The sequence below is a fragment of the Rhinatrema bivittatum genome, chromosome 1 (assembly GCF_901001135.1).
Source record: "Rhinatrema bivittatum chromosome 1, aRhiBiv1.1, whole genome shotgun sequence".
NCBI lineage: Eukaryota > Metazoa > Chordata > Amphibia > Gymnophiona > Rhinatrematidae > Rhinatrema > Rhinatrema bivittatum.
The window spans coordinates 181,823,525-181,844,409 of NC_042615.1; the positions used below are offsets into that span (position 1 = coordinate 181,823,525).

The following is a 20,885-nucleotide window of genomic DNA, read 5'->3' on the forward strand; positions in this document are numbered from 1 at the left end:
TACATTGTGCATTTTGGCTGGAGCAGGGCGTGGCCCAAACTGAAAGTGAAGTGGCTAGCAAGTGCAGAAACCAGAGACCTTAAAGGCCTTGGCAGTACCACTCAAAAACCTGGTCTGGATCCAGTGGGTGTACTTCAGTACAGATAAAAGAAGAAAGAGATGCCAGGGTGCTTAAAAGAAGAGTTGCCATGTACTTCTGTATAGCTGAAGTTCCCCAGTCCCAAGTGCCGGCTGAGAGGGAGAACCTGAGACTGGAGCTCTGGCAGGTAGAAGGGCCAGCCAGGCTAATGAGGCCAGTATAGCCACTCCCACATTCCACAGATGCCCAGAGAGAGGAAGGCAGAATTAAATGGATACAGCTGATTGCTGAACTACAGGTGGTTGTAACTGAAGTGACCCAAAAGGACAGGGAGCTATGGCAACTCATCAGAGAGATGTCCGGCAAGCTGGCTGAGTTCTAGCAATGGCCGGAGGAGACTCCGGAGAGAGGCCTCACAGAGAGCTAGGAATGCAGCAGGCAGAAGCCTAAGAGGGGCGCTACAGGAGGTCCTGAGAGAGGCTCGGTAGGGTGCCTAAACACTGAAGAGGACTGGAGAGGGCAGTACCGAGTACCAATTAAAGAGGCCGCAGAAGTCATGGAGTCCCCAACGAGAGGGAATACAGAGAAGCCAGACAGAACCACTGCCGTGAAAAGCCCAATGGAAGAGCCACAGACAATCATGTGAAAGGAAGCATGGAAACCCCAGCAAGAAGGGCTGCAAAGGAGTCAATGTATGGCTGGTCGTGATGGTTCAGAGGAGGCACAAGCCACCATAGAGATGAGTGAAGAGTACTCATCACATGTCTCACAGCCAATCCAAGGACTCCCGCTAGGGTGGAATAGGAATCCAAAGCTACAAATGGACTCAGATAATGGACTGTGGGTGTACACTGGGCGATGGCTGCAGTGGGTGGTACTATCAATTTTGTCTGGGGTAACCCTAATGTGTGTGGATGACTATGACCCTAGAGCCTCAACCCCAAGCCTAGCTGGTGGGAGGCCAGATGAAAGGGAGATGGGTGTGTGATACTTCCCTGGATGGAATCCAGTGGGAAGTAGTGATGCTTAGACAAATGTGTCCAAGCTGAGGGGGGTATGTAATGGAGTGACCCCATTTTCCCCCTTGCTGTATGTGAAGGTCCAGCTTAAATCCCACAGAGGGAAAGAGCTCTGTGGGCAGGACCCTGGGGGGCAGAAGAAATTCCTGAGGGTGGGACCAGCTGGGAAGCATAAGAGTGTAAGCTCAGGTGAGTTCAGGAGGCCCCTGTGTCTCCAGAGAGGCAGCTCCTGTAAATCTATGCTGACCCAAACCCTAGGGAGTAGGAAGTGCACTGCAAAGGTAGATAGCCATTCTATTATGTTGAAGTGCTGTAACTTGAATAAAGTTGTTTCTGCATTAGAAAAGGCTGGAGTCCATGTGGCTTTGTGCCTCCAGCCTGGGAAACACTGCTCAGTTTCACACATCTTAAAGTATGTCGATAATCTTAAAGACTCTGGCATAGAATTCCAGCATCTTGGGCTGACGATGAATATAGCTCTGTCTCTTACCTCTCCTAGATGGGCACAGTGTATAGAGGGAACTTCTAGTAGCCTTTTGTCTGCAGATTTCAAGTTCCTTTGAGGAACATACATATGAAGGGCAGTACCTATCCAGATTTATCAGGATTTTGTGAATTAAAGTCAAAATTTTAATTGAATTTGATATTGAATAGGGAGCCAATGTAAATGGGAAAGAATGGGTGTGATTGTATTTTCTTTGGCTGGTTAATACCTGTGCTGAGGTGTACTGTAACAACTGTAGTGATTTTAGGGTACTGGCCGGCAGGCCCAGGAAAAGTGAATTACAATAGTCTATATTAGAGATTATCAATGTATATGTTGCCCTTCTCTATAACAGCACCTAGGGTAGCGCACACAGAACATATTATTCCTCCTTGGGCTGATTGGCTCTCATCGTGCTCTCCCCCAGCAGTGGGCTTTAAATTATAGGTCTTGCATGATGACATCACAAGAGGTGGGGCTCCCAACAGGAGCTAGACTCAATTGGTATACCTGTCTTTACAATTACCTTATAAACTTAATATTAAAAAGAAGCATATAACTAATGTACCAGTGTTGATGACCTTCTTAACAGCAGAAGCAACTTGTCCCTTCATCACTGAGTTCAGGACTTTGACAATCAGTATGAGACATGTGCACAGAACAAGCAAAGACAGTGTCAGAAGGATGAGACCAACGGCCAGGTCCGGAAGGCTAGTATTGGCAAATATGTGTTGACCTAAGGAAAAACAAAAGATTTGATTGATTTATTTATTTATTTATTTATAGATTCTTTTATACCGTGGTACGTATAGACATACATCACCTCGGTTTACAGTGAAACAATAAATTAGCAACAGGCTTTACATGTAACAGTTTAAAAAACAGTAAAACATTTAACAGCAACAGGCTTTACAGAAACAAGGGTTTTAAAGATAATATGCATACATCATTAAATATTAAACAATAAAATATAAATAACCATGTATTCGCAGGAGCAAATTAACTGTCAGCAGCGAGACCAATGTCACATTGAATACAATAGCCTAAATTGAGTAACAGTGGGGGGGTATGGAATAGCAGAATGTAAATACAAAATGCGAGGAAAAGAACTTGGAGCCAGTGAGGAATAATAAGGGATAGCTGAATTTTTAGGTTAGATGAGATTCATAGAGTGAATGCTTGTTCAAACAACCATGTTTTAAGGTTTTGTTTGAAGGTTTTGTGACAGGATTCAAGACGCAGGTCCAACGGCATGTTGTTCCAGATTTTGATACCCGCTATGGAGAATGATCGGTCTATGGTGGAAACGTGTTTGATGTGTTTTAGTGGATGGACAGCTAATTTCGCTTGGTGAATATTTCTAATTGGTCTGTTGGAGGTGCGAAAAATGAGCTGATCAGAGAACCATTGCATCTCTTGGTTGTGAATTGATTTGTGGATGAGTGAGAGAACTTTAAAAGTAATTCTGAAGGATACGGGTAGCCAATGTAGGAACATGAGTGCTGGAGTAATATGTTCATGCCGTCGAGTATTAGTAATTAAACGAGCAGCGGCATTCTGCAACATCTGAAGAGGTTGAATTGTGCTTTTAGGGAGACCCAGTAGTAGTGCATTACAATAGTCAATCTTTGGTAGAATTGTGGCTTGTAACACAGTCCGGAAGTCCTGAGGATGTAATAACGGTTTAATTCTTTTCAATGTATGTAACTTGAAGAAGCCACTCTTGATTGTGGTTGAGATGAAATTGTTCAAAGTAAGGTGATTATCAATAATGACCCCAAGGCTGCGGACCTGCTTTAGCTTGGTATGGTCTGTTGTTGAGGAAGGATCATGTTGCATGTTGGTTGAGGTGTTCTTGTGTGGTGTTATAATGAGTAGTTCAGTCTTGTTGGTGTTGATTGCAAGAAAGTTTTCCATGAGTAGATTTTTTATTTCAGTAAGTGCTGATTCCCAGGTTTCCATGGCCTTAGCAAGTGAATCCTTGATTGGAATAATGATCTGGACGTCGTCGGCGTATATGAAATGCCGGAGATCCAATTTCTTCAGTAGTTTACAGAGTGGAGATAGATATACATTGAAAAGAGTTGAGGAAAGTGAGGATCCTTGAGGGACACCTTGTGACAGATTTCTAGGTTTTGACGTATGGTGTCCCACTTTGACACTGTAAGTCCTATCTTTCAGGAATGATTGTATCCAGGATAAGGCAGTGCTGGTGATGCCAATTTGTGAAAGGAGAGAGAGGAGTGTATTGTGGTTCACCGTGTCAAATGCTGAGGAGATATCCAGAAGGGCCAGAAAATAAGAGTTACCAGTATCAAGGGATTTTAGTATGGAGTCTGAAAGGGACACTAGTAGTGTTTCGGTGCTATGGTTCTTCCTAAATCCATATTGCGACGGGAAGAGTAAATGATTTTCCTCTAGATAGTCAGTTAGTTGTTTGTTTATGACCTTTTCTAGTATTTTTGATAATAACGGGAGGTTCGATACTGGTCGATAATTAGCCGGTTCAGATGGATCCAGGTCTGCTTTTTTATGGGTAGGCTTTATTATAGCATGTTTGAGTTGTGTGGGAAAGACTCCCTCTGTTACAGAGGTGTTAATGATGTTGGAGATTGCCGGGGCTATTCTAGTAGGAATGGCTAGGAGTGTTTTTGTTGGCATAATGTCAACGGGGTGTAATGCTGGCTTGATTCTTTTTAGAATTGCTTCAGTCTCCAATACAGTAGATAATTCAAAATTTGAGAGTGTGGGTGAATCATTTTGGGAGCTTGTTAGTGCTGGAATTGTTGGCCGATATGGAGATGTAAAACGAGCCATGATATTTGATATCTTGTCCTGGAAATAGGCGGCTAATTTCTCACATTTATTTTTGGTCTCATCTTCGGGGTAGATGTTAGTTGTGGGGGAGATTATATTAGAAACGTATCGGAAAAGGGCACGTGGATTAAACTGGTATTGATGAATTTTTGTTGAGTAATAGTTTTTTTTAGCTTCATCGGTTGATTTACGGTACTTGTGGAGTAGTGATTTGAATTTTTGTTGCTGAATCGAGTCATGGTTTTTGATCCATTTTTTTTCCAATTTAGAGCCTTATTTGAAACAGAATTTTTGAAAGTGCAGTTATAGAAACTACATATACATGCTTGTTCAGGATGAATGTAGGGCATATTGTAGGGGTGTGCATCCATTTTCGACGTATTGGCGATCCGCAACGTATTTTGTCCTATCCGTTAAATACGTGGGGAGGCGAAACACATCGCGACTCCCCACGTATTTAACGTATTTTCTGTTTAATTCGGTGCGCCCAGCGGCGCGCGCTTTTCTTCGCCCCCATTAGCTACTTACTATCTACGATTTGCACAAAATGGCAGCGCCCCTGTGGTAACCATGCCGACCTGTCTGACCCTTTCCTGTGAGTCACAGTGACTCACAGGAAAGGGTCGGACAGGTCGGCATGGATACCGGAATGCAGCGTATCCACGCTGACATTTTCTGAACTGCACTGAATGCAGCCAATAGCGCTGTCATTCAGTGCTCTCTGTCGATTTTACTGATGAGCCAGCACTATATAAACATCAGCACGAGGAGCCACGTGCTGTGGGGAGGTGGGCTGGGTGGAAGAGAGAGGAGGCTGAACTAAGAGAGATAGGCTACTAGTAAAGGATAGAAAATTATTCTTTGTTTTGCTGCAGTGCCAGGATCAGCTACAGCTAGTCCTGTTTCTTTCAAGCTGTTTATTTTGGTCATCTCTGACTGAGAAGAGAAGCTGTGCTAGGTCAGCTAGCACTGACCACCATTTAGGGTGTTGGGCTGGCTTGGAGAGATATATTATTTTCAATTTCATCCATTTTTCTGGAGTGACAAAAATTCCTGCTTTTTTAAACAGATTTTTTTTTAATTCCAATTACTTAGTCTCTCGGTGCACTGGGCTTCACTGGACAGTTTAACAGGCTGGGTCTGTGCAGTCAAGTGCCCAGGGAGTCTGCCTCTTTTGTGCTTACAAGCAAGCAGCTTCTGTGGGCACGCCACACACATTAGTGCACAGCCAGGCACCGTGACAGTGGGCAGTGGGTAGTTTAAACAGACTGATCCAAAGTATTTGGTTGGGTCTGTGCAGTCAAGTGCCCAGGAAGTCTGCCTCTTTTGTGCTTACAAGCAAGCAGCTTCTGTGGGCACACCACACACATTAGTGCACAGCCAGGCACTGTGACAGTGGGCAGTGGGTAGCTTTAACAGACTGATCCTGACTATTGGGTGGGTCTGTTCAGTCAAGTGCCCAGGCAGTCTGCCTCTTTTGTGCTTACAAGCAAGCAGCTTCTGTGTGCACGCCACACACATTAGTGCACAGCCAGGCACCGTGACAGTGAGCAGTGGGTAGTTTAAACAGACTGATCCAAAGTATTTGGTTGGGTCTGTGCAGTCAAGTGCCCAGGGAATCTGCCTCTTTTGTGCTTACAAGCAAGCAGCTTCTGTGTGCACGCCACACACATTAGTGCACAGCCAGGCACCGTGACAGTGGGCAGTTTAAACAGACTGATCCTAAGTATTTGGTTGGGTCTGTGCAGTCAAGTGCCCAGGGAGTCTGCCTCTTTTGTGCTTACAAGCAAGCAACTTCTGTGTGCACGCCACACACACACATTAGTGCACAGCCAGGCACCGTGACAGTGGGCAGTGTTACTACTCAGTCACATTAAATCCATAATGTCAGGGAAAGAGAGATGTAATCGAGTGATTGGGACTGGCAGAGGAGGCACCTCAAAAGACACTAGTGCAACACCACCAGTACAGCTAAAAAGGCAACTGTCGCAATCTAAACTCTTTGTAGGAGATGGCAGTTCCATGCCAAAAAAAAAGAAATCTGACCATGATACATCGCCATCGCCACCACTTGTTTCTGGCCCTGTAGTTTTGGAGGTGAGGGAAGGGGAGGCAGAGTCATGCCAGACAAAATGTAGACACCCAAAAGCAGCAGAGGGACAGAAGTCTCGACTAACACTTAGCATTGATAAGGTAGCGCAGTCACTGTTTGCTTCTGATTCAGATGAAGAATCTTCTTGTGTGGGATTCTCATCAGAAACGGAAGAAGTAATAGCTGACGAATCTTCGGTAGAATCACTTAGTCCTGTCTTAGCCTCCACAAATGTGCAGCAGGGGAGAGATGACAGTGATAACGAGGAGGAGGAAGAGCAGTCAGTACAGGCACAGAGGGTGACTGATGCCCCCTCTGGCATTGCTTCTCAGGGTGCACCCACTACCTCAACTCCAGTGCCAGCATCCACCCCCAAGGTGTTAGAGAGGGGAGGATCACAAAAGACTTCTCCGATCTGGAAACACTTTAAAGTGACGGAAGACCCGCGTTATGCTCGGTGTAATTACTGTGCCAGGGATATTAGCAGAGGCAAGCAAATGGGACATCTATCTATCTTTGGCATGAACCATCATATGAAGAGGCAACACCCAACAAGATTACTGCCATCTGGGGATGGTGGCAGTTCCAGTCAGGGGACCCCTTCCAACCAGTGTGCAGTGGTAGGAAAGCAGCAGAGTCAGCCCACGCCCTCATCCCCTTCTAGCAGTCAGGCGGCAGGCCAGCAACCCCCTGACATGTGGCGGAAGCGACAATCCACCATGGAGGAAATGGGGTGGAGTGCGGTAACGCTATCCCGGGGTAGGAGGCAGGCAGCCTCAAAAGTTGTAACCAGGACCATTGGGGAAATGATTGCCCTTGATGACCAGCCCTTGCAGCTAGTGCAGAATGTGGGTTTCAAGCGTTTTTTGAAGGTCGTACTTCCAAATTACAAAATCCTGTGCAGAACCACATTTAGTAGAAAGGTCATCCCCAGCCTGTACAAGCTGTGTCGCAGTCGCATGCAAGCACTGCTAGCTAAGGCAGACGGAAGAGTGCATTTCACCTGCGATATCTGGACCGCCATGAATGCTGCACACTCTTACCTCTCTCTGACAGCACACTGGTGGGACATGGCTGAGGCAGGGGCAGCCAGCAGCTCTATTACTGAAGAAGTATCAGGGTAGAGGTGGACTTTACTGCACATCCACCTGATGGACCAGGCCCATACCGCAGCCAATATTTTAGCATGCATCAGACAGATGCTGGAGGGCTGGCAACTACACCAGCAAGACAGGAAAACGTAGGCAGGGTTCTTTGTCACAGACAATGGTGCAAACATGGTTAAGGCAATAACCGATGGGCGGTTTAGGAACATCCGATGTTTTGCACACACTCTGCACCTGGTAGTGAAGTCAGCTCTGGGCTTGGAGTCCAATGACAAAGAGAATGAATTCCTGCATAGGTTAATACAGAAGTGCAGGAACATAGAAGCACTCTTCCACAGAAGTGTCAAGGCGGGGCAGGTTCTCCGACAAAAGCAGACTGATTTGGATATGCCTCACAAGCGTCTCATTCAAGACATTGCCACCCGGTGGAATTCCACCTTTATGATGCTGGAGAGGTTACTGGAGATGCAGACACCCCTTCATGAACTTTCTGGTACAATGGACATAGGTGTGCAGAATCCCCTAGGGCATCATGATTGGTTAGTCATGAGTCAGCTGGTAAAAATCCTGCAGCCCTTCAAGGATGTCACGGACGAGCTGAGTTCCAGAAGTGCCACCTTGGCTGACATCATCCCTATAGTTAATTTCCTGCATGAACATTTGGAGGCCTTTAAACAGGAAGAGGGAATTACTGCTGAGGTGCTGCAGTGTCTGGACGTTTTGCAGCAGCAGGTGAAAGACAGATTAAGGCCTTTAACAGACGACTGCACATACATGCTCGCCTCTGTCTGTGATCCCCGTGTGAAAGGTAAACTCACCCTACAGTCCAATTGTCTGTCATTTGTGAAGGAGCTGCTGTTAGCAAAGGTCCGTGAACAGGAGCGCCATAGGCGGAGACAGATTAGGCTTGAAGCAGAGGTGGAAACAGCAGGCACGTCACAGAGTTGTGCTGCTAGCCCAAGCAGGAGCAGCACTGTGTCAGCGACAAATAGTACCTCCTCCTCCACATCAGAACGCCCAAGGCATGTTGCCCATAAAGATTCATCAGTAGTGCAACGGGCGAGAGAGAAAGCAGCTGGATTGAGTGACTCTGAGCCCGCCCAAGCACAGGAGACAGCAGCACAGCTGTCAGTGACACGGTATCTCTCAGAGCCGATAGAGAAAATGCAGACAGATCCGCTGGCATATTGGGCACACAAGTCCACTGTCTGGCCACACCTAGCCAAAGTGGCTCAGCGATATCTGTCATGTCCACCAACCAGTGTGCCCAGTGAACGTGTCTTTTCAATGACAGGGGATATCATGAGCCCTCACCGCTCAAGGCTGGCACCAGAGTTGATGGAAATGCTAGTGTTTTTGAAAGAAACCTGCCTTTGCTTGGGTTTCCAAATTTTCCCTGTGAATGGCAAGATGAATAAAAGCAATTCAAAGCCTTGCAGCAGCTCCAATTGCCTCCTATGCTCCAGATAACATAAGCACTGCAGCACATGTACCTGACATGAAACACTGTGCCTCACCGTCAACTGTCCAGGCCTTGTGTTCCTTCAAGTGTTTGACCTCGATTGCTGTGCCTGTTCATCCAGGCCTTGTGTCCCTAGGTGGGATTGACCTCTGTCCTCAACTGCTTTGCCTGTCAGTCCGGGCCTTGTGTTCCTACAAGTGTTTGACCTCGATTGCTGTGCCTGTTCATCCAGGCCCTGTGTTCCTTCAAGTGTTTGACCTCAATTGCTGTGCCTGTTCATCCAGGCCTTGTGTCCCTAGGTGGGATTGACCTCTGTCCTCAACTGCTTTGCCTGTCTGTCCGGGTCTTGTTTTCCTTCAAGTGTTTGACCTCGATTGCTGTGCCTGTTCATCCAGGTCTTGTGTCCCTAGGTGAGATTGACCTCTGTCCTCAACTGCATTGCCTGTCAGTTCGGGTCTTGTGTTCCTACAAGTGTTTGACCTCCATTGCTGTGCCTGTTCATCCAGACCTTGTGTTCCTTCAAGTGTTTGACTACGATTGCTGTGTCTGTTCATCCAGGCCTTATGTCCCTAGGTGGGATTGACCTCTGTCCTCGACTGCTTTGCCTGTCAGTCCGGGCCTTGTGTTCCTTCAAGTGTTTGACCTCGATTGCTGTGCCTGTTCATCCAGGCCTTGTGTTCCTTCAAGTGTTTGACCTCGATTGCTGTGCCTGTTCATCCAGGCCTTATGTCCCTAGGTGGGATTGACCTCTCTCCTCGACTGCTTTGCCTGTCAGTCCGGGCCTTGTGTTCTTTCAAGTGTTTGACCTCCATTGCTGTGCCTGTTCATCCAGGCCTTATGTCCCTACCAGGGCTCGACCTCTAACGCTGTGCCTGTCTGTCCAGCTTGGAGCTAGGATATAGTTTTCATGACCTTCATAATACGGGCCATTTTCCCAAGCTGTTTCTTTGTTGCTACATTAATGTTTCTAGTGCTATAGAAAACTGGTGGTAGTTGTACTCTAGTTCATCCTCTGTGTTCCCATTGTTTACAGAGGCATTGTATGGTACAAAGTCAATATAGGTTGATATTGCAGATTTGGACTTGAGTAGCAGTATTCTTATTTCTGAGAGCACTTCAAGTTCCTTTGTCATCAGCTGAAGTGCGTAAGTACAGTTGGTAGCTTCTGGGTATTCACTAGACGCCAACGGAAACATCCCACTCTAGGGGTGAACCCGTTCTAGGGAGTCCTTTCCTGCACAAAGGAAAGGGAACTCTCTCCTGGGCCGGCCTGTCTTTCCCCTATCAAAACCACAGGGACCAGACTACCTCCACTCTGCCAGCCTGTCTTGCCCCTATCAGCTTTCTGCCACTCTGCTTTGCTGCCATACATCAGATGACTCACTTAACTCCTTGTGGTGTTCTTGCCACTCTCATAGTTCCTCAGTGTGTTGGTGCTAGTCTATCTGCTTGCTATGTTCCCCCTTCATTGTGCTGTTGGATGTCAATGCCACTTGTATTGCCGCTTTGCCTGTCGTGCTGCCTTCGATGGTTCATGCATCTGCTATCGGTGCTCTCTTTTGAAGCTGTGGTGTGTTTTTGACATTCTCACTGCTGCTTTGTGCCTCTGTTAAAGCACTCTTGTCACTTCTGGTACCCCTTTTCACCTTTACAGTGCCTTAGGCTATTCATGCCACTTTTGTGCCACTTTCCCACACTCTAAGTACCTTGGAGCTCTTTTGTTGTTGTGATGTTTGCTCCCCAGAAGTTTCATGAAAATTGATAATAAAACCCCAATTCTGCAGCCAAAAATAGGCTGGAAATCCTTCCCCCATTGACTTTAATGGGAACCGGAAAACGAATTCACAAATCGACGTATCGGATTCTCCATACGTCCGAATGCAATGGAAATGACTCCCGAAGAATACGTATCACGAATGCAACGAAATTTTTTTGGCTGCACATCCCTAGCATATTGGTTCTCTTCAGGAAAATTCAAATCACTTTCTTAACTAGTTGGCCAATTAGCCTTAAGCCTTAAAGGTGTAATTCATGCCCAAAATCCCAAAAGAGTTTTACTTGCAAGTAAATTGTAAATCATGTTTATATTGAAGAGGATTCTTTCCTGCTGCCAGAAGTAGCACAGTGGCCAATAATATTAGAAAGCCCACCTTGTGAAATAATAAGCAGTGCTTTCTGACATCACTGTTCTGCTGCAACTCATACATACAGATACTTCCAAATGGAACAGAGACTGCTGTTTGAGGAGAACTAGCCCACAGTCAACAAGGACCATACAACTGGCTGAGTGGACAATCACTTGCCCTGAATTTTTAACATTATGCTCCCTTGAATACCTTACTATATAAATCATATACGGAAATCACAAAATTACATTTTAGTGACCCTAATCAATCTATTCAGGGTAAATACAATGCATACGTATGTTATTCTATAGAAAATATAGACAGTTTTCAGCAATAAAACAGCAGCTGTCTTAAAGTGACTTTTTTTCTTTTGGCCAGACAGCTGTCTTCTACTCTTTGGGCTTGGAAGCTCATTCAGTACTTGTATCAACCATACTCATGGTCATTTATGGGGGGTGGGATCTATGGCAGAGGCATCCAATAATATTGGCTATTTAGATTTTTTTAATCCCAATTTTAATCCTATTCCTCCATTCCTTCCTTCACTGTAAAAATTCTTCTACTGATGGGTGTGGAATGAATGTTCCCCAGAAATCCTGGTCCAAGCGTCTCCCTTACGCCAACAGCTAGGTTTCACTTGCAAGTCATGTTTGAGGCTCTTCGCCATGAGGGCTATAAATGCTGCTTTTACAGTATCTCCAGGAGTGGGGTCTGGAACCCAAACCTGGCTCTCCTACACGGCAGTGCTCTGCTCTCAAACACATATTACAGAAATAATTCAGACTGGATTGTCAGAGGTAAAACAGCTGATTTTATTGGCTGGGCCACTTACACCTCACTTTATCTGTCACATTTACTTCGGTCCAGCATATATCAGGAGGAGCACAGCTTGCATTGGTAACATTTGTCAGTGTCTGTAAGACAGGAACAAATCATAGAGTTCATTGGACAACGTTCTCAATCCAACTAAAAGGTCCAAAAGATTTTTCTAGAGATGGGGAAACAGAGTACCTGCCCCTGTTCACAGATTTTTCTTAAACTGGTTTTCTGTGGGTCATAACCCAATAAACCTTGCCAAGCAGTAAGTCCCTGGGTGAAAGGTAAGGTATGCGCTCATGATCTAATACCGCAATCTTTTTGCCCATCTCTAGTTTTTACCCAGTCATTTAGCAGAAACCTGGACAACTTTAAAATATGATGTTTGTGCTTTTGGAGAAAACTATTTCTCTAAATACAATTCTTGAAGCTGTAGAAATCCCCTTTTTATTTTACTTTTTCTGTAAATAAGTCATTTTTTGGCAACTATTCTGCCAAATATGTCAGTGTGTGAAAAGTTATTGAATAAGATTAAATCTCTATATAGACAGAGCCAAACATTCCCCCAGTATACTGAGCCGATGATTTCAATGTATTATCTATCCACTATGATGCCTAGATCTTTTTCCTGGGTGGTAGCTCCTAATATGGAACCTAACATTGTGTAACTACAGCAAGGGTTATTTTTCCCTATATGCATTCACCTTGCATTTGTCCTTACTAAATTTCATCTGCCATTTGGATGCCCAATCTTTCAGTCTTGTAAGGTCTTCCTGCAATGTATCACAATCCACTTGTGATTTAACTACTCTGAATAATTTTGTATCATCTGCAAATTTGATTACTCCACTCATCATATTCCTTTCCAGATCATTTATAAATATATTGAAAAGCACCGGTCCAAGTACAGATCCCTGAGGCACTCCACTGTTTACCCTTTTCCACTGAGAAATGTGACCATTTAATCCTATTCTCTGTTTCCTGTCTTTTATTTTATTTTTATTTTTTTTCAATTATCTCTTTATTATATTTTTAATGCAAATTCACAAACATAAATCTCATTCTCCAATTCAGAGGCAATCTTAAAGAGAAATTATACATAACTTTCACTTATAATTACTATACATAAGGAATTTCTTCTCAAATTTTCTATTTAAGAACAAAATAATGTCGAGGGCTTAATTTAATCCAATACAAATAATAATAATATCATCTTAAGAAGGGATATTAGTCTCATCTTCCTGTGGCGCTATATCTGATGATCCCTCCTGGTCTTCTATTGGGCTCAATTTATCTTTTAGAAAACAATCCAAATGATGTGGCTCAGTAAATACAAATTTTTTACTCTGGTAATTTATAAAACACTTCGAAGGGTATTTTAAATAAAAAGTAGCACCAATTTCCAGAGTTTTACTTTTAAGCTCCAGAAACTTTCTCCTTCGAACCTGAGTGGTTCTAGAGACGTCTGGAAAAATAAACACTTTTTGGCCACAAAAGTTTAGATCTTTATTTCTAAAATTTTTTTCCAATAACACATCTTTCTCTCTCTCTAAAGCAAATGACACAAAAAGTGTTGATCTTTTGTTTATAATGTCTGTACTTTCTTCTAAAAAAGTAGAAATTCCTACAGAATTTTCTTCAACTATATTTACCTCCTTATTAGATCTTGAAATAAAATAATATATCTTGGATATAGATGGTATATCCTTTTCATCGTATGACAAAATCTCTTTCAAATATTTCACTAACATTTCTTTAGGTGACAACAACCTAGTAATCGGAAAATTAACCAGTCTCAAATTTTTTATTCTAATTAAATTTTCCACATTTTCTAGTTCAGAGTGTAGCAATTTAGTATCTCCAATGATCATATTTTCTAAATTCTGAGTCTTATTAACTTTTACAGACAGATCTTTCAATACTGACTCTACTTCATTCACTCTTTTACCTTGATTTACAATAGATAATCTATTCACATTTACTAAAGCTGAGAGGGAAGAGTTAACCTGTATTAAATTAGAGTCCAATTTTACCAGCACTTTCCACAAATCCCCAAGATTCACATTGGCTGGATCTACAGAACTTATCTGAGAGTCACCAATGTTCACAATGATATTCTCCTCCCCTACTTCAGCGTAGGTGGCTGATTCGGGCTCGACCAAAACATGTTGCGATTCCAAATCACTTACGTTTGACGATTCCGTCCCAGCATGGGGTTCCTCTTTCATTGCTCCTGGTGGTTGTGGAGGTGTTAGCGCTGTGCCTGGACTTAACGTAGCATCCGAAGTGCTACATATACTGTCCATTCTTGGCATTTCTAGCCGATTTACATGAGCGTCCATGGGTCCGATTTTGGAGACAGTTGGCGATGAGGTGGTATATCTCGCTTTCCTTTTCCTTCCCATTCCAAGTTGTTTCCCACACTTTTCTGGAAGGGATTCTCTCTCGCAAACACAGCCAAACACGGTCAAAGCCGGTCTAAGCCCCGCGCGCCGGCGTGCCTCGGGATTTAAAGATCCCGGGCCCTGGTGATGACGTCGATGACTCTGGTCAGCTGGTCTCTCGCTCTCTCGCTTCTCACCTCCTCCTCTAGCGATTATGATGGTAATCAGCTGCGTTTCTTTCCTCAGAATCTCTAACCAGGACGGCTCAATATCCCTTCCAGCCAAAGCCAGCCCCCTGTTTCCTGTCTTTTAACCAGTTTCTAATCCATGAAAGGACATTGCCTCCTATCCCATGACTTTTTAGTTTTATTAGAAGCCTCTCATGAGGGACTTTGTCAAACGCCTTCTGAAAATCCAAATACAGTGTGGGGCAGATTTTAAAAGCCCTGCTTGCGTAAATCCGCCCGGATTTACGTGAGCAGGGCCTTGCGTGCCGGCGCGCCTATTTTCCATAGGCCTGCCGGCACGCGCAGAGCCCCGGGACTCGCATAAGTCTCGAGGTTTTTTGAGGGGGGCGTGTCGGGGGCGGGGCCAATCAGCGCGGCGTTTTGGGGGTGGGCCCGGGGGCGTGGTTTCGGCCCGGGACGGTCCGGGGGTGTGGCCGCGCCCTCCGGAACCGCCCCCGGGTTGCGTCTCGTCGCGCTAGCGGCCCGCTGGCACATGGGGATTTACTTCTCCCTCCGGGAGGCATAAATCCCCCGACAAAGGTAGGGGGGGTTTTAGATAGGGCCGGGGGGGTGGGTTAGATAGAGGAAGGGAGGGGAAGGTGCGGGGAGGGCGAAAGCGAGTTCCCTCCGAGGCCGCTCCGATTTCGGAGCGGCCTCGGAGGGAACGGAGGCAGGCTGCGCGGCTTGGCGCGCGCCGGCTGCACAAAATCGGCAGCCTTGCGCGCGCCGATCCTGGATTTTAGCAGATACGCGCGGCTACGCGCGTATCTACTAAAATCCAGCGTACTTTTGTTTGCGACTGGTGCGCCAACAAAAGTACGCGAACGCGCATTTTTTGTAAATCTACCCCTATATCTACTGGTTCACCTTTATCTACATGTTTATTAACTCCTTCAAAAAAAATGAAGCAGATGTGTAAGGCAAGACTTCCCTTAGGTAAATCCATGCTGACTGTGTTCCATTAAACCATGTCTTTCTATATGCTCTGTGATTCTTATCTTTAGAATATTTTCCACTATTTTTCCCAGTACTGAAGTCAGGCTCACTGGTCTATAGTTTGCTGGATCGCCCTGGAGCCCTTTTTAAATATTGGGGTTACATTGGCCACCCTCCAGTTTTCAGGTACAATGAATGATTTTAATGACAAGTTAAACATTTTAATTAATAGATCTGAAATTTCATTTTTTAGTTCCTTCAGAACCCTGGAATGCATACCATCAGGTCCAGGTGATTTGCTACTCTTTAGTTTGTCAATATGGCCTACTACGTTTTCCAGGTTCACAGCATTTTGCTTCAGTTCATCTGACTCATCACCCTTGAAAACCATCTCCAGAAATGGTATCTCCCCAACATCCTCATTAGTAAACACAGAAGCAAAGAATTCATTTAGTCTTTTTGCAATGGCCTTATCTTCCTAAAAGCCCCTTTAACCCTTCCATCATCTAATGGTCCAACCAACTGCCTCACAGGTTTCTTGCTTCGGATATATTTTTAAAAGTTTTTATTATGAGCTTTTGCCTCTAGGGTCAACTTCATTTCAAATTCTCTCTTTGCCTGTCTTATCAATGTTTTACACTTAACTTGACAATGCTTATGTTTTTTTATCCTATTTTCTTCAGATGGATCCTTCTTCCAATTTTTGAAGGATTTTTTTTGGCTAAAAAAGCCTCTTTCACCTCACCTTTTAACCATACCGTTAATTGTTTTGCCTTCCTTCCACCTTCCTTAATGCGTGGAATACATCTAGACTGCGCATTTAGGATTGTATTTTTAAACAATGTCCATGTCTGTTGAATACCTTTAACCTTTGCAGCTGTACCTTTCAGTTTTTTTCTAACTATTTTCTTCATTTTATCAAAGTTTCCCTTTTGAAAATTTAGTGTTAGAGCTGTACATCTACTTATTGTCCCCCTTCCAGTTGTTAGTTTAAATTTGATCATGTTATGATCACTATTGCCAAGTGGCCCCACCACCATTACCTCTCTCACCAAATCCTGCATTCCATTAAAAATTAAATCTAAAATATCTTCCCCTCTTGTTGGTTCCTAAACCAATTACTCCATGAAACAGTTGTTTATTCCATCCAGGAACTTTATGTCTCTAGCATGTCTTGATGTTACATTTTCCCAGTCAGTATTTGGGTAGCTGAAATCTACAATGAAAAGAAAGTGCAAAAACAATCCCAAATGCGGAGCTAACCAAGAAAAGGGGGATCAAAGAAACAAAAAAGCTTTTTTCATAAACTCTGAGATAAAAAATGGTTCTAAAATCTTAACAAAGGTGTCAGCATGCCTGACAGCATATCAGTCCCAAGTGTTAATAAATCCTGAATCCAACACGACCTGTTGAGACGTGATGTCCTTCTGCAGATGTTGACAGTCAAAGTGGATTCGTTAATTTAATTTACCCCTGTGGAAGCCTTCGGCAAAACACCGGCCATGTCGGGTTCAGGATATATTAAAAAAGATTAAAAATTTAATTCACTTACAATAAAAAAGGTGGATGATTGATAGGTCCAGGCGGTTTTAGCACTGTCTGCATGATATGCTGTCAGGCTCGCTGACACCTTTGTTTGATTTCTTTATAACCATTTTTGGTCTCGGAGTTTGTGAATAAGATTTTTTTGTTTATTTGATCTCCCTTTTTTTGGTAATTGAAATCTCCCATTATTACTGCACTGCCAAATTGGTTAGCTTCCCTGATTTCTCTTAGCATTTCATCATCTGTCTGACCATTTTGGCCAGGTAGACAGTAGAATACTTCTATCACTATACTCTTACCCAACACATGGGATTTCTACCCATATAGATTCTACTGAGCGTTTAGTCTCTTGTATGATCTTTATCCTGTTGGACTCTATACCCTCCTGGACAAAAAGTGCCATACTCCCACCAAGTTGATCCTCCCTATCATTGAGATATAATTTGTACCCTTATATAGTACTGAGCCATTGGTTATCTTCCTTCCACCAGGTCTCCGAGATGCCAATTATGTCTATCTCATCATTCACTGCTATACACTCTAACTCTCCCAAATTACTTCTTAGAATTCTGGCATTAGCATTCAGACATTTCAAAGTGCCACACCTATACTGAAGAATTTTTATTGATTAATGAATTTGAATAACAACCTGCTTTTCAATTGATAGGGATCATTTGGAATTCTTTAGCTCAGCTTCAACTATCCAAGAAAACTATCACCAAAATTATTCAAATTCATTAATCAATAAAAATTCTTCAATATAGGAGTGGGACAGAATCCCAATATAAAACCTGCACTTCAAGTTCTACAATACCTGGAATTCATAGAAACTCCCCCAACAAAGGGTGCAGAGAAGAACAAGGGCCTTACCATTCACCATAAAAAAAATAATAAAATTCTGGTGTCACGTTATTAACAGCAACCTAAACTCCCTCCACTACCAGGATCAATATATAATACAAAATCCTGCAAAAAATGTACTTGGGACTTATAGGAAGCTTGCCATACCATAACCCCCTAATTGCCAGACATAAGACCATAAGAACATAAGAAAATGCCACACTGGGTCAGACCAAGGGTCCACCAAGCCCAGCATCCTGTTTCCAACAGTGGCCAATCCAGGTCATAAGAACCTGGCAAGACCTCAAAAAAGAAACAATCCTACCTATGAAAAGGCAATTCAACAAATATTACAACAAGCCCTAAAAAACCAATACACCTCCTGATAGGAAACAGAACAAATCTAGCTGTTGTTAAGTCTCTATTATAGAAACTTCATGCTAGCAGAATACCTCATCTAAGTCACACATGTGAAACACAGACAGACCCTTGCCAAATACAAAATAAAGAGACCATAAAGTATACATACAAATGCACAGTCAAAAACTGAACTAGAAACTGCAGTGCAACAATGGAAAACCAAAAATATTGCATTCCTCATAAAACATCAAGCAAAATACAATCAAGAAATATAAAATATCAATAATAGTAAAACCATACTAATAAACATATTTCAAAAACGGTATATAAAACAACCAATAATTTAAAACTCATAAATTATTTTTAAATTTCCCAAATGAGAATTAAATATTTCAAAACATTAAATAATAGCTAACAATTAAAACTAATAAGAATTAAAAAATTCCTCACGCTCCATACGTGGGAACTTTTGATTTCCAATCATCCTGAGATTGCTGTGGATTAGGAGGAGAACACACAATCTTTCTCCTTTCTCACATACACACGCATGCTCCCTCTCATACATACATGCTATTGTAGACACACATGCTCTATCTCATACACACAAACTCTCACATACACGTGCTATCTATCACACACAGATATACATGCTTTCCTTCTGATGCACACATGCTCTCACAGACACACGTGCTTTCACAGACACACATGCTCTCACAGACACACACTATTTCTCTCTCATTCACACAGACTCTCACACCCTTACTCTTACCCGGGCCTTGTCCTCTTTCTTTCCTGTTGTCTGTGGAGGGGAGGTACCCCTTGGCCTTCTACTCTCTCATGCTGCCAGCTAATTGGGATGCGGTGGTGGTGGTCTGGCAACATTTATCAATCTTTAGTCACCAGCAGGATGGGTGCGCCAGCAGCCTATTGAGCCTCCTATCATCTTCAGCCACAGGTGGAATGGGTGCACCAGTGGCCTGTCGGGTCTCTTCTTTCACGGCGCAGTCTTTCTTCTATCTCTGTTCACTTCCTGGCAGAACCCATGTTATGGTCTGGCAACCCTTAGGTGTCCATGGACCATTGGAGATCATAACTCATAGGCAGCCTCTGGAGGAGGGCCTTCGCAGAAATGCTGTCTTCACCTAAGTTGATGGTAATCCTAAGGGCTAGGGCCATATTGTGACTAACTAGGGGGTCTGCAACATAGATACAAATTCCCATGTGCAACCTGAGACCAGTTCCCCCTTTCCCCATTGCTTTTTGCCTGACTTCTCAATCCATTTTCTACCACTGTGCTCTATATTTGTCCCAAGCATGCTTAAAATCTGTTACGGTAATAGCCTCCACTACCTTCAGTAGTAGACCATTCCTTATCTTCCTGCTAGACCAGTCATTACATTTGGGATTTCCCTCCTCCACAGCTGACAGAGACATAGAACACACTTCTTAATGACCTGGTGGGTGGAAGAATATCACCTTCCAGCAGCCCATATTGGAGGGAAGAAGAACCTGCAAGCTGATTTGTCTCAGCAGGAGCAGGCTGTACTCAGGTGAATATGCAGCAAGTCCAAGAGAATTTCAGATGATAACAAGTTATTTATTTATTTATTTATTTAAATTTCTTATATACCGGCATTCGCGATGGGAGTCGCATCATGCCGGTTTACAAATAACAAGGTGTGACAACAGAATAAATACTTAATAACTTAAAAACATTAACATGTGATAGAAGAATAAGGTAGCAGTTACAATAAAACAGGGATAAAATGCAACTTGGAATGAAGAGAAGGCAAAAGAGAGATTAACACTGAGATAACAAAAGAATGACCAAGGTAAATAAAACCAAGGTAAATAAACCTGCCTCATTAAAAAAGTTGATGGGGTCCCTCATATATAGAAAGAATGGTGGCATGCACAAGCACCAAAGCAGATAGGTTCTGCAGTCACAGGGCAGAGCCAAGGACCAGAGGCATAGAGGAGTTCATGTGTTTGTTGTCAAGGCTCAACGCTGTATATTCCTACCATAGCCACCAATAGGCTGGACAATAAAGAAGGTGGAGAATAGTCCATGCCTAGTAATCCTAGTAGCCACAATTAGCTGAGAAGGCAGGTATATGGATCTAGTCAGACTCCTGGATGGAGTCTCACTATAGTGACATAGTAGCATGGCAGTGATGGCAGATAATGATCAAATTGTCCATCCAGTCTGCTCAGGAAGCTCCTTATGGTGGTAATTGCTGCTCCATGCAGGTTTCTCAAAAGGGTGCACCTGTGAAAGAAGGCTTATTCTATCTCAGTAATCTCAACCAGGTTAGAGGCACAGAAGTCATTTCCACTTCCCTAGCCCCGCACAGGAGGCTTGTGAATAAAATGAGAAGCTTAGTAGTGAGTGCCAAGGTGGTGGCCTGGATTGCAAACTGGTTGACGGACAGAAGACAATGTGTGATGGTAAATGGAACTTACTCTGAAGAGAGAGCGGTGTTAAGCGGAGTGCCTCAAGGATCGTGTTGGGACCGGTCCTGTACAATATCTTTGTGAGCGACATTGCGGATGGGCTAGAAGGTAAGGTCTGTCTTTATGCGGATGATACTA

The 20,885-nt window shown here is 43.6% G+C and overlaps 1 protein-coding gene across 1 annotated transcript in view; it reads right to left on the minus strand.

The window, feature by feature from the left end:
* Positions 1–20,885, minus strand: part of LOC115084673 (sodium-dependent phosphate transport protein 2B-like) — a 92,917-nt gene that overhangs the window by 13,030 nt on the left and 59,002 nt on the right. Inside the window, 2 exon segments of the mRNA XM_029589856.1 lie at positions 2,151–2,318; positions 12,018–12,099. Coding sequence (XP_029445716.1) covers positions 2,151–2,318; positions 12,018–12,099 — 250 coding nt within the window.